The sequence below is a fragment of the Falco biarmicus genome, chromosome 2 (genome assembly GCF_023638135.1).
Source record: "Falco biarmicus isolate bFalBia1 chromosome 2, bFalBia1.pri, whole genome shotgun sequence".
Taxonomy (NCBI): domain Eukaryota; kingdom Metazoa; phylum Chordata; class Aves; order Falconiformes; family Falconidae; genus Falco; species Falco biarmicus.
This window is the reverse complement of record NC_079289.1, coordinates 83789889-83804520: the sequence shown is the minus strand read 5'-3', so window position 1 is coordinate 83804520 and position 14632 is coordinate 83789889. Positions and strand designations below refer to the sequence as shown.

Sequence of the window (14632 nt, the reverse complement as noted above, 5' to 3'; positions counted from 1 at the left end):
CTAAATAAAATTCCACTCGTTACGCTAATGGAGTTCCAAAGTCCCACCAAAGCCCAGAAATGTTGGCACAGTGTGCAATTTATGTAACGATTCTGTGGAAAACCCTTTTAAGTGCTGGAGTAATGCTCTGCTTTTCCCCCACCACAGGAATGATCCACAAAACAATACAAAATCAGTTCTCAATTCAATGAATTTTCATCCAGACAAAACAAAGAGGTGGAAATGCCTACAACTTGGCTTCCTTTACTCTTCTGGGAAGCTTTATGCTATCAGCACATGTTAAGAGAGGAACAACAAATGGTCCCCATTTGCCTAAGAAATTAGATTAAAAGCTAGAGCCAAACAGTAAATGAAGAGCCATGTGGAATTAGAAATCACTTGCTTCAAAGCGCTCTCACTCACTCCCCTTCTCTCTAGCAAACACATTTCAAAAGAAAAAATGAGTTGTTGTTGTGTTTTTTTTCCACAGCACATAGTCTTCCAAAGCTCTATTTTAGAATCACAAACAAGACGTCATATCCAAGAACCAGTTTTAGGCCTATAAAAATACTTTTCAGTATTACTCTAATTTTAATCACAGTAGTATCCCAATCTTTCTTAAGAAATATAAAATAACACAGCTTAGCTCCAATTAGTTTCAAAAGTAAATATTTTCACAGCAGTTCAGTGATAACGCAGCACTTCTGAGAAATAACAGAGGACTCCGTTGTTAGAGAGAGCTGTTTTCTTCGGAAGTGCATGGAACTGCTAAAGTATTCCACTCTACCAGAATATGAGGATACTTACCCTTTTCCAAAGACCTACACATGATGTTCAAGAAAATGTATTACAGAAAATTCCAAAACTTGAAACAAATTTCACAGGAACAAAATACAGTCATTGGACTAACTTTTTGTTGTAGTTAGGCACTGCATGTGACTGAAAGTGATCTTACTTTCAAATGCAGTATACGGAAGGGGTGACTGAGGTAGGAAGGATAGAACTGGACTAGAATCTACTGACAAACTATTAATCTACTACAGCTTTTTTAGAAAATAAAATCTGGAGACATTGTGTGAAAAATAGTTTAATGCCAGTATCTTACAAAACAACATTAAAAATGTTTCATAGTCTCAACATAGGTATTGATTTCATTAACGTTTTTATTGAATGACATTTACTCATTTTGATTCCTTTTTTTTTCCTGTCCTCATTTTCAAACAGAAATTAAATAGCTATTTTTCTAGAGAATCTCAACAGAGATCTGTTTACAAAAATTTCTCAGACCACCCATTAGCATAGTATCTAAATAATAATGCTGTATGACAAGTCCCTGTCCCTTCTTTTCCCAGTTTGACCACTAATAGTTGAAACAGTAATACAATGTCTTACAAGAATAATTTGCAAGATTTGTTTGTGTATTTTAAGGAAACTCCAAAAGTATTAACATACTTTGTCTTTTCCAAAAAGAATTCAGACATTCATGCTACTTTCTCTACTATTCCATCTAGCTTCTTTGTTTATTACATTGTCCTCTTTTTGGAGATCATATATGTGATTTTTAGGAGGGGAAAACACAAATCTCCTCCAATGAGGAGAAGCTTAGACTCTGATCCTGAAAACATATATACACTTCACACTGCAACAAATTACATCCCCCTCCCTGAGAACCTTAGAGTTAGATGAGTAATGTAATGCAGTCTTTTGTAGGCAGACATTTAATCTTTTGTGTATTGCACAGTATAAACAAGTAAACGAAGTTTTACAGGTGTGTATTTTCAAATTCTTCATTATATCTAATCACCAAATGTGATAGCCCCAAATTATCCATAAACAGATGCATTGTGACTCTAATGTAACCTAGGCCAGATTCTGAGAATTGTGTTTGTCTTTTTTCACATAATTGTGTGCTGATACAAAAATAGAAGCCAGCCTTAAGGCCTCTGAAAAAGCCCAGGCCACCATTTACCCAGGAGGCCTGCATTTCCACTTACTTCCCATCTACCAACCCAAGTAAATTTGGCAACTTGTCCTTTCTTTAATTTACACTGAGTACTCAAACATTTTACCAACATATGAACAGAAGCAAAGTAGGGAGAATTAATATGGAGTGATACCAAAATTTAAAAATATGTATCTTTGTTAATTTACTGACACTTCTTTCATATAAGGCACACTAACAAGTAAGCTCTCATGCACCAAAAATTGATGTATTACCTTAAGAAATCTGATTCAAAGGCAAAGAAGATTACACTGTTACAATGTGTAATTCATGTTGTCAGCATGACATTATAAGTTAATTAAGAGACAAACCCATTTTGCCTCCTCAGCAATTATTTTTTTAAATCTGTCATACGTAATAAACATCATTGTGCAAATGACCATTTCAACAATTTATATGATTTCTCTCACAAAAGCTTCCCCAATCTAAACATCTTCTTCATTTTTTCCCAATAAATTGGCACTTAAAGTATATGTATAATGTATTTTTACTACATTAATTTTTTATGCAATAAAAATCAATCTGCCATAGTTCCAAAGTTTTCTGAATAGGCTTAAAATGCATCTTCAGTAGCGTATGCTACTTTAGTGTTAAATAATGAGGTAGCACATTGTTCCAAAATTGTTCTGAGTTATGTGAACCATTTGCTACATGCTGTTTGGACTTCATTTTTTGTTTAGAGCTGTTCAGTAAAGCAGTACTTTCCGTCTTCTCTGGCTTCCTGGTTTTGCTTTTTTGTGGAAGCGTATTACTATATTTTTTTCTTTTACCTTTTGCTTTTTCCTCTTCCTCTCCTTCTTCCTCCTCTCCTTCATTTTCTTCCCCGTCCTCTCCCTCATCCCCTTCCTCCTCTTCTCCTTCTTCCCCTTCTCCCTCTTCCCCTTCTTGTTCCTCCTCTCCCTCTTCGCCTTCTTGTTCCTCCTCTCCCTCTTCCCCTTCTTGTTCCTCCTCTCCCTCTTCCCCTTCTTGTTCCTCCTCTCCCTCTTCCCCGTCTTGTTCCTCCTCTCCCTCTTCCCCTTCTTGTTCCCCCTCTCCCTCTTCCCCTTCTTGTTCCCCCTCTCCCTCTTCCCCTTCTTGTTCCCCCTCTCCCTCTTCCCCTTCTTGTTCCCCCTCTCCCTCTTCCCCTTCTTGTTCCCCCTCTCCCTCTTCCCCTTCTTGTTCCCCCTCTCCCTCTTCCTCTTGTTCCCCCTCTCCCTCTTCCCCTTTCTCTTCTTCTCCCTCTTCTCCTTCTCCGTCTTCTAATCCCCCATTTTCAGCTCTCTCTTCTCCCTCTTCTTCCTCCTCCACTCCCTCATCTTCTTCCACTCCTTCCTCTACTTCTCCATCTTCTCCCAATCCTTCTTCCTCTTCTTCATCCTCTTCCTCTTCATTTTCCAGCTCCTCTTCCTTGTTTTCATCCTCTTCCTTTTTTTCATCTTCTTCCCCCTCCTCCCCTTCTGCTTCTGCCGCTGCTCCTACCTCTTCCTCCTCCTCATTTTCTCTTTCCTCTTTGACTTCATCCTCCCCCTCTTCTTCTTCCACTCCATCATCCCCCACCAACTTAATCCTATTTGCACATTCCTCTTCCTGTTCTTCCAATACCTCTTTTTCCCTCCCTGCCAATGATTCTAATTCCTCTTCACCCTCTTTGTCTTTTTCATTCTCCCTTTCTTTGTTTTCTTCTTCATTTTCCTTTTCATCTCCTACTTCCTCTTCTGCCTCTACCTCTTTTTCTTCCTCCCCCTCTCTATCTTCACCTCCTTCCTCACTCTCATCTCTTCCCTCACTTTTAACCTGTTCTTCCTTTTCTTTTTCAGTGTCTTTCTCTTTTGCATCCTCCTCCATATCCTCCTTTTCTCCCTCAGTCAGCATTTCTTCTTCCATCAGCCTGCCTTCCTCGTCAACTTGCTCTTTGCCATCTCCCTGCCTAATCTCTTCAATCTGTTCTTCGCCATCTTCAATCTCTTCTGCACTCTCATTCTCACTGCTTCTTTCAGCCTGTGATTCCTCTCTTTCATTTTCTTCCTTATTATCTTTTTCCTCTTCACCTTCATCTCTTCCTACTGAAACTTCATCTCTATCTTTTTTAACCTGACTCTCTTCTTCTTCCTCCCCTAGTTCACCTTCACTGTCAACTGTTTCTAGTTTCTCTTTTTCACTTTCACCCTTTTCACTGCCTTCACTCTCCTGCTCTTGATTAGATTCCTCCTCATTCTTAATTTCTAACTGCCTGTCTTCATCAGCTTTTGCTTCAGAGTTTTCTTCCTCATTCAGGCCTTCTACATCAGCCTCTTCTACATATTCTTTCTCATTGTTTGTAGCGTGCATCTCCTCAGTCTCAGTGTCTTCTAAGTGCAAACCTTTCACTTTTTCTATTTTCATTGCCTTCTGGACCTCTCTGCCTTCATAGTAGTGCTCTTCTTTTTCCCTACTCTTAAATACGTATTTTGCAAGATCATTACTACTTTCCTCAGTTGAAGATGATGACACACTTACAGCTATGTGTTTCAAAAAATTCTTTTTTTTAAACCCTCTCTCCTCTTCCCTACTTTCTTCTCCTCTGACACATATTTTTTCACATTTATCAGATTTTTCAACAACATCCTTTACTTTGTTTTGGCTTTCTATTGCTTCTTGATTTTCTTGGTTTTGAACAGGATTGTATTTTTGCACAATTAATGAATCAGACTGGGGCCGATCCCTGGATGCAGAAGGAAGTACATCTATTTTAAGGGGTTGCTTGGATTTAATAGATTTTATCTTTTTATTGGAAGAACTTGTTTTTTCAGTCAGAATTTGTTTTTCAGTGGGAAGACTGTAAATTACATCCTCTCTGACAAATTCAGGATTTTCTGCATACTCTTTTTCCCTTTTCACTAACCTGCACTTGTCCATAGTAATTTGTTGAACACCACTTCTCAAAGTACTAACACTTCGTGCATGCTCAGATGTACCTTTCTTTGTATTTTTGGGGGGCACAGGCTTCCCTACAAAGGCACTACTTTTTTCTAAATCTTGTCCCAGTGGCTCTGAAAATGAAGACTGCTTTTGCAAAGAGCCAGAGTCTAATTTTGAGCCCTCCTTCATGGAATCAGAATCCTTGTTTTTCAGCTCACCCTTACCATTTCTTTTCAGTTTCACATTTTTATTGTTCTTCTATTCCATATGAAAAGCAGAAAATTAAAAAGAAAGAAGGAAAGCATTAAGGACAAATGAAAGCAAAAGAAAAAAGGTTACAAAAACATCTAAACAAGCAAAGAATTTCTGTGAGGGGACTAGAAGATAGCATAAAAGGTAGAGTATTTCACATGAAATGAACTTACAAGTGCACATATTAGAAGAATGTAACGTTCTGTTTATGGTAAATGTACTACTACACCTTTTTCACTATCCAAGCACTCAGAAGTAAATGCAGTAAGAACTGTGCAGCCAGTATCATGTCCCATAAACTAGAGCACATGCAATGTGTGAGGCTGTGTGAACAGAAGGAAAAAACTACAGTTCTCTTACACCTTCTTCCACATATCCTCTTGGGAAATCTCCTGATGCACTCACTGTTATGCTCTATTAAGTTTGAAAATCTGTTGTCTTTCTGTTTTAAATTTTAAATTTATTTAACAAATGCTACAGCACAGTAAATATAAAATAAAAGTATAATGCATTATACCAAAATGCTGAAATTCTAGGATCAGTTTAGGAGTGAAATAGAAAGGTAATACAGAAGTATTTTAATTTCATATTTGAAACCAGTATTATTGCTCCTTTAAATAAACTCCATGGTGAATATCTTTAAATAAAATATTTACCTATATTGTGTTTCCAAACCCAATTAAAATATTTTAGTATCAACAAACCAGTAGGAATATGTTATCAGCTTAAGTCACAAAGCGTGTATGATAGTCTCTTGCTCCTTAAACTGGTGAAGCACTATATACTCTCATCTCAAATGCTGGATATGAGGAGTTCTGTGTGCCTGCACAAATGCTCTCTTGACTTCAGTCAGCTTCTTAGAATGTAACTCTGTGGATATTTAGATAATTAGCAAAAGGCGGCCTACAAAATTTGCCTAGCTTTTTTAAAACTCAAAGCAAAACAATAAATATAAGGATAATACAAGAATTCTAGATCTTCTAAACAACTGTGTAAGTATACTTTTATATATATATATAATTAATTACAGTACCTTTTGTTTTTGGAGCGGTGATAATTTTAAGGACTGGTCACTAGGATTCAATTTCATTGCATGTGTCTGCAAAAAATAAGTTCTCTATTAAAAAAAATAACTAAAAGGGAAAGCAGCATCAAAGCCCAGTTACTAAACAGAGGTATTATACAAACATCTTAATATTATTGCACAGGTTGAGACAAAACTGTATGATTGCTCAACTCGCCTATTTCACTTCCCCTCCCTCATTTATTGCTTATGAAGAGAAAGTAGAAACCAGCTCAGATGTCAACATCTAAACTGTCTGTAGACGCTGAATGCTACATGCTCTCTCTGACAGCCCACAAGCACATTTTAGATCTACCATCCTCTTACTGGGACATTGTGGCTACAAATACAACATCTTACTCCCTTATTACCACAACCTTCAACTTAACATTCAATTTGATAGCACAGCCTTGAAAGTTAGAAGAAACATTAGACAGCAAAAATTTTCATTGGCATCTAATGCCCTTATCTCTTTCTTCTACATAAAGCAAAAAAACTAAAAGGCAAGGCAATGCAGAATACTACTAGGCAGGCAAGTATAGTGAGATTTTGGTCCCATATAGTCCAAATGACAAGATAATGCTCTCTGCTGCTGTTTGTTAACTGTGTATGATTTAACTACCATATGATTTTTCAAGACAGTGAGCGTGGAAAGTTCTGGTTTCTCAATCCCAAGAACTTGTATCATCAATATGATATTAATGGTTTTTCCTCCTCTTGTCACATTTGTCAATAAGATGTATGTTGCCACACTTTAGAAAAATTGAAACAACTATGCAGTAACCAGAATACTTTCATCCAGATTCAAGAAAAGCAATCATTTTATTTTGTATTTTGACAAGTTTGTCTGACAGACTTCCTTCAAATTTACTGTTTCATTCTGATAAACATTTTACAATTGATTCATGATGGGTACAAAGACAAAAAGGAGAAGGAAGCTTAGCACATAAAGTGTGCAATATGTTATAAATTATGCCTCAATACATTAATGAAGGCCATGTTGTGCATCGTATCTGAATTTTTTTTTTTGTAAATTAAGTTTTGTAACTGTTAAATAAATGTTACGCACAAACAGATTGTTAAATTACTAAGTACTGCTAAGCACAAACAAGTAGTAATTCCTGTAAAATGTGCAATCCCTCCAGCATAACTGACAACATATTCTGAGCTCAGTTCACAGTGAGGTGCTCATTTGTTTCCATTCCACTGAAGTTAAAAAAAAGACAAAAAAAGAACACTCTTTGCAGTGTACTGCATTAAGGCCAGGACATGCACAATCTACTGAGAGAACAAAATGTTTTGGAAAGGTGTACAATTTTTTTACATAAAAGAAATATGTAGGAACATGCTTGGGGATCACCAAATAATCAAAATGTCTGCATTTTGGCCTTTCCTTTAATATCATCCACCTGTACTAAAAAAGCTCTTCTTGAAACAGGAAAAGACAGCTTCTGTGCTTCATTTCCTGCAATTCTCCCTCCTGGAGAATGACCATCAAGAAGAGGAAGGTCAGAGATAGAGATCACCATGTGGTATCCAGTGTCCTCTTCTTTCTGACATCCAGAGTTAAAGCGTGGGGAGGCACCGCACTATTTGCACTACATCAATCTCATACTACAACATTACTTGCAAAATGAAAACAAACTTCAGCATTGGATAATGATGATACGAAATGCATGCTCATTTAACAGTATGTCAGTACTTCTTGGTGCCACATATGACATTCTGGGCTAGCCAGGAGTTCTGTACTAGAACCTGAAACATGATGTAGCTGCTTTGTTCTTCCCCTGCAGAAGAATAAATCACAGATTCATTAGTAAAATATATTACCATATTTAGGATGTCAGTTGTATCTCCAAGGTTTCTGTCATTATTTTCATTATCTGAGTCTTCTTCTGCAGAGCCTTCACCAGGTTTATCTTTTTGATGATTCTTTTCTTCAAGGTAAAATAGGAGGAAGTAAACAAATACCATAGGAACAAGCAATCTATAGCAAACAGAGCACTCCACTCTTGTAAAATACAGAATATCTCTATCTCACTGACATAGGACTGAAGTCTTGAGATTACTCATTCCCCCAGTTGAACACAAAGCAGAAACATTTCCACCTCCTTTCCGTCAGTATTAATATTAGAGGCAGCTCAACAATCTGGCCTCAGTGCACTGTTGATCTCTGACATTTTCTGCAGGCTTTCAAAGCATAAATATTACATGGGACAAAGCTGCTTTTGGATAATCTCTTTAATAATAGTGTACCGATTAGACTAAATTACCTGCAGTCATATTATCTACACCACATATTATCTGTGTAACGGATGGAGAGACAGTGAATTTAACTGCAATGTAGCATCATAAAAATGTACCTACATAATTTTCAGGTTCACCTGGTTCATCAGGTATATGACCAGTTTCAGATGGCATGAAACCTGAGGTATTACGCCTCAGAAGATTCTAAAGGCAATTCAAATTTCACTGCATTGCTTTCCTAGAACCAGAAATGCTAATGGACGTGCTGGCAGCTTTACAAATAATCATCCTGATTCTAACTGAATTACTTTCAAATTCCATTTGACTGCCCAATAATTCTGAGCTAACTTTTACGCAGAAGCACTGCACTCTGCACTCTTCAGCATTACTCTTCCCAGGAAATCACACATGCCCAGCAACCCAGGCGACATCCAAAACTGCTTCTAGAGAATCTGTGCAAAACTCCAGCACTGTATCATAAGCATTGTTGTCCAGGCTTTTGCATTAGCTAGAATATTGAAAATCCTTATTATCTTAGATAACAAGGCAGTGAAGAGTAATTCTACACTTCCAAGAAGAAAGATCCCGTAAGAATTAGCAGGCTTCTTTTCTTATCCAAGGTCTATTGTAGGCCTTCCTATGTCTTCAAGATTGTTTCTAGTAAACTTTTTTTCTGTAATTCTTTTTCTTTTTTGTGAAAATGGAGAAAGCAGTTACTATTCTTATATTTTTCTGAAGTCCTACTTCTACAGGCTTGAGAAACCACAGGTACCATTTAGAAGTCGTTTTTTCTTTCACTCAACCCTCCCCTAAGTCTTTAAGCACATTTTCCAAACATGAGCAGTGTGAGGCCATTTCTTGTACGCATTTAACTTTCACGTCTGTGTGCTGCCAGACCCTCTTGAGGTAAGACTGAACTTAAACCTTCTTTCATGTTCAGACTGAGCATTTATTTATGAATGATGAGAGCCAAACGACATAATTCTAAGAAAACAGCAACAAGATATAGGGATGCTTCACCTTTTTCATGGCCTCTATCCTTCACAGGTTCCGCTTTAGGAAGACTTGTGGCAGAAAAACAGAGTGGGCTAGTGTTGCTAGTCACAGGCAGTGAAGATTTTAAGAAGCTTCCTCCCAGTGGAGGCAGAGTTCGTGCCATTCGAATAAACTGTTCGGGAGACTTTTCCTTTAGAAGAAAAAAAAAATGTACTGAGAGTAAGAGTAGGAGAATAAAATATAAGCAACCTCTCACACCTAACAGTGGTATTTTCTTTTAGTAGATGACAGTGTTGTAACTTTGTATACAAAGCATAAACTGAATATCTTTACCAGTTTAATTTTTATAGTGCTAAAAAGTGAAGAGGTATATAGGGGAATATTCTACGTCTTTTCTACACAATAATCTCTAGCAGTCTTAAAATATAGGGAAAGAAGAAACAAAGCCTTGGATTTTTATTTAAAATTACAATACTAGTCTCTTAAATAACATTGAGGTATTTAATGCATAACAACAAAATATTTTTACAAAATAAATGTGGTTTTGTGGTAGAGTTAGCTTTCAGACAGGTAAGTGACATGATCCAACTCATTCTGCTGTTCAAGGAAACCACACGGAATGTGTAGTGGAGATTTAGGAGAAGAACGTACTACTTTAAGTAGCTACAGGATCTTAGGATCATTTTAAGCCGATTGCAAAACTCACCTTTGATATTTTATAAACTACAAACTTGCTTAATATATTCAAGGACTCAGAGGGAACAACAAAAAGAGCCAGCTTCTTGTTCTTTTAAAAAAATACTTAATAAACATAAAAAAATATTTAAAATATTTCAAAGGTATTTTAAAAAAGCAAAGGAACAGGCTCCCATTTCAGAATTTAAAAAAATAGAAAATTAATTGCAGTCTTTTTCATAGAAATAAACAAGTAAATCTGACCAATACCTATCTTTTATTGGTATTGGACCAATTGCATCAATTTTGGGACCAGGGCAGATATTTTTCTTCCTTTTATACATTAAAATTAAACACATTTTAAGGAGAACTATTTATCTCCTGGATATATGCTGCGATTTTAGCTTTAAAAGTGATTTTGTTTCCTAAAAAAAGTATGGCAGCTCTAAGCAGCTCTGAATTTACCCTCTCTCGACGTCGTATTCGTGCTGATGTTACTTGTAAGGTGTTTGTTAGTAGTGAGTCTCCACTTGTTTTAGAGGTAGTAGAAGTCAAATGGCTTTCATACAAGTTTTCTAAGAGTACTTCTTCAGATCCTTTAGGTCTTGGAGCAGCAACAACTAGCATGTGACAACCACCACAAGCAACCTACGGCACCAAAAAAGGTCTGATTATTTCATTTGCAAGTGTCAATACAAGGATCTCATTTTCTTACAATCATCTCTAGGGCCTTAGGTTATAAGAAAAACATAATAAAAGTAAGAGATACTCAGTTGCTTCAAATTTAGCTCCTAATGACTTTAGCAAGATAAAAGTACTTAATTGCATGTATTAATGACTAGTGATCTATATTCACTTCTTCTTACTTAAATACAATGTATTTGTATTGAACAGAACAGAAGATAGGTCTATTAACTTATTGATACAGAAGAAAAGAAAGATATTTCCACTAGACTTTCAAGGGAACTGAGCTAATTATTTTGATGCAAGTCAAATGTGGACAACGCTGATAGCTTCAGTGATACAAACCTAGAAATTTTATCACAAAATCCAAAAAGCATAAATCAAGTCCTACACCCTCCAACAGACAAAGTATTAATACATAAAAATCAGATGTTCAACTTTTAAAAAAGTTTCAAACCCTTACTACTTCTGACAAAATTTCCTTAAACTCTTAAGTCTAGTAAACAAACAGAAGTGATCAACAGACTTCTGTCCCAAATTTTGCTCAGTCCTGAGTCATGTTTGAATTTTTGGTGCTGGCAATTCTGTGACATTTATTTCTTAAACACTTCAAGAAACAGATGAAAACAATGCCCTTTAAAAAAAAAAAAAGTATTTCTGCTTTCTCATGGCGTTTGGATTAAAAAAGGCAACTTCTCAAATTTTGTTAAGGTTTAAAAATACCCCACTGGAAATAATTGTTAAAATAAAAAAAGAGATTACACTGGTGTTTTCAGAACAGATATTAGTTTTCCCCTACTGTCAACAATCTAAGAGCAACAAGTATTTAATTTTATAGGCTACCACAGCTCTATAGATCAAAACATTACAGCACAGCACTACTGAATAAAACCCTAAGGAGGAGACTTTATGTGTAATCCAAGCCAAACACATTCCAAATTAAATGAACAGTGTGCTATGCAAATACAATTTCCTTTTTCGTTCGTATCGTCTACTAATTAAATGTTATAAAAATAATTCTATACTGAGATTTCAACCTTCATTAATAATGTGTTTCATGAAAAGATAAATATTTTGATGTCTGAGAAGCATAAACAAAAGTTTTACCAAAAGGACTGTGAACTTCAAGAAATTGTAACACAGAGTAGGATCAAACAGATTTGTAAAATTCTCTTGTCCAAGGCCTAACTTGCCATGTCTCCCATCTCCAAAAGTAAACAGGAGGCCATTCTCTGTACGTGGAAAAAAAAGATGTTATTAATACCAACGACTCAATACAAAACCAGTACAAAACCAGTACAAAGTAACAGGTCATGCAAGTAAGGAATATTTCTCTTCCAAAAGCAAAACTGGAACAATTATTTTTAGATTTTCAACAGATTAATATGATCAAAAACTATGTATATTTTCAGGCAAAGTACAGCCTGAGATGAGTTAACCTAGACAGTTTGTAAAAAACCAAACCAACAACACTAACTGTCCTGGTTTCAGCTGGGATGGATTTAACTTTCCTCTTAGTAGTTAGCACAGTGCTGTGTTTTGGCTCTGATGTGAGAACAGTATCAATAGCACACGAATGTTCTTGGTTGTTGCTGGTTAAGTGTTTATATTAAGTCAAGGACTTTCTGGTTTCTTGGGCCTTGCCAGTGACAGGGCTGGAGGGGTGCAGGGAACTGGGAGGGGACACAGCCAGGACAGGTGACCTGAACCAGCCAAAGAGGTATTGCATACCACAGGACATCATGCTTGGTATATAAACTTGGAGGGTTAGCTGGGGGGTGGGGATCGTTGCTCGGGGACTGGCTGGGCATCAGTCAGCAGGTGGTGAGCAGTTGTACTGTGCATCACTTGGTTTCCTTTCTCCCTTTTCCTTTGGATTTTATCCTTTTCCCCACCTTTCCATTATAACTGTTGTTGTTGATATTATTATTGCTATTATTGCTGTTGTTCTTACCTTTTTATTCTGTTTAAATTATTAAATTGTTCTTATCTCAACCCTTGAGTTTTACATTCCTTTATGATTCTCCTCCCCATCCCTCCGGGTGGAAGGGAGTGAGCAAGCGGCTGCATGGGGCTTAGCTGCCAGCTGGGGATAAACCACGACACTAACTCACTTCACCTTTAGAACTAGCACATCTTCTTCTACTGCTCATTTTATAAAGAAAGCTTTTACAGTACAATAGTGTAGTATAGTATAGTACAGTATAGTATAGTATAATAAGAGTAGAAGTGCATTTCAGAATTTTTCACTTACATACCTGCTATTACAGCAGTATGATTTTCCCCACAGGTAATATTACATATTTTATGCCTCCTCAAGTGTTTCACAGACTTTGGTACTGAAGTTTCAAATATAAAAGTACCATGTCCCAGCTGCCCATATTGTCCAAGTCCAAAAGTATATACATCTGTCTCTGAAAATGTACCGACAAAGTTAACAACAAATATGCTTATATATGTATAGTATAACCTTCTTTCTGTTAGCCAAATGGAAGTCAACCAACATCAGCATCAAAAAAGCAACATTTTATTAATTAAAAAATGTTCCAACTTCTCAATTATATTTATCAAATAATAAAAAAATACAACAAAATAAAAAAACAGGAAAGGAAGCACTAAAATATATACAGAAATTAATTTTGAATGGTTCAATACGCAATATATTTTCTAACATAACTGCAAAATAATCCACTGATCACATGTACACAAAATACGAGCCAACAAAAAATTTACGGGAGTTCACATACTGTAATTAATTCAAGACTGCAATGTTTACATATAAGTGTATTTTCAAGTACAGTAGTCTCAATTTCTGGTTACATGCACATACACTGTATGAACCTAAATTTAACAGATTAGACCTCTTTAAACCAATGCTAATTTGCGTGCAAGAAGAGACTGGAACAGTAACAGAATAGGTTACAGTATTCTGTTCAGCTACCAAAGCAGCCCTGCATTAAATACAGAGAAAACTTTAAAAAAAAATTGTGTTATCTTGTGACAGAATAATCATCTTTCCACATTTACATTTTGTCTGTTTAACGGACTGTCTGTGCCAGGAAAAAGAACAAGCACTTCTCCAAAACAATAAAGATTCTTGGTGTGTCCATCCCTGGCACTCCATCGCAACAGGGGAAGACTGTGAAGCTTGGAAATCTTGATGAGGTCATGCTTGAAAAGGGAAATACAAAGACTAAAGTTTTTTTGGAAAAGGAGAAGTTTTCCTAGAATTTTATTCCCTGCCCCTTTTCCTTCTGCAAGTAGGCAACAATGGAAAAGCTAGAGAGGTACTACTTAAAGTACTTGAAAAAAATTTATGAAAACCTGGGAAAGATCAGGAAGGACAAAACGTATTCTATGACAAGCAAAAGGAACTGAGACTTGGGAGCAATATATCATGACATTATTGTAATGACCATGGTGCAGAGCATGCCTGCTCCTGCTGCACAGATGCCATCGAGTCAAAAATCTCACCACCTTCAAAAGCAAGAGAGGAATAGCCATCCACGGCAGAATGTGGGGAACTACAATCGACAGAGAATCTTTACTTTTTGAACACTTCTTTGTGTCAAGGAAACAAGGCCACTGGAATAGCGAACTAAGTTTCAGTGCCACAGAAGTACTTTGTACTGTGAGACCAAATTCTCAGAGCAGCCACAAACTGGAGATACATTAAAAATTATGTTACCATTCCCTCAAACTAATCCTTCACTGCTGTCAGGGAAAGAGAAAGCAGAGAACAGACCAGATTCCACATTCCATAGTACACTTACAAACTTATATTGGACTTTCCAATTTCAAAGGAACCATGATGAAATACCGTAACACTATGTATGCAGATGTTCTTTCTAGGAAGG

At 36.5% G+C, this 14632-nt stretch overlaps 1 protein-coding gene across 1 annotated transcript in view; it reads right to left on the bottom strand.

The window, feature by feature from the left end:
• The window catches only part of RPGR (retinitis pigmentosa GTPase regulator), a 62421-nt gene that overhangs the window by 16599 nt on the left and 31190 nt on the right, over positions 1 to 14632 (bottom strand). The window contains exons 8-14 of the mRNA XM_056328202.1: positions 13034 to 13189; positions 11883 to 12007; positions 10557 to 10739; positions 9441 to 9606; positions 8004 to 8110; positions 6144 to 6209; positions 3269 to 5116 (exon numbers count right to left, since the gene is read on the bottom strand). Of these exons, the coding sequence (XP_056184177.1) occupies positions 3269 to 5116; positions 6144 to 6209; positions 8004 to 8110; positions 9441 to 9606; positions 10557 to 10739; positions 11883 to 12007; positions 13034 to 13189 (2651 nt within the window). The remainder of the gene's footprint in view (positions 1 to 3268; positions 5117 to 6143; positions 6210 to 8003; positions 8111 to 9440; positions 9607 to 10556; positions 10740 to 11882; positions 12008 to 13033; positions 13190 to 14632) is intronic.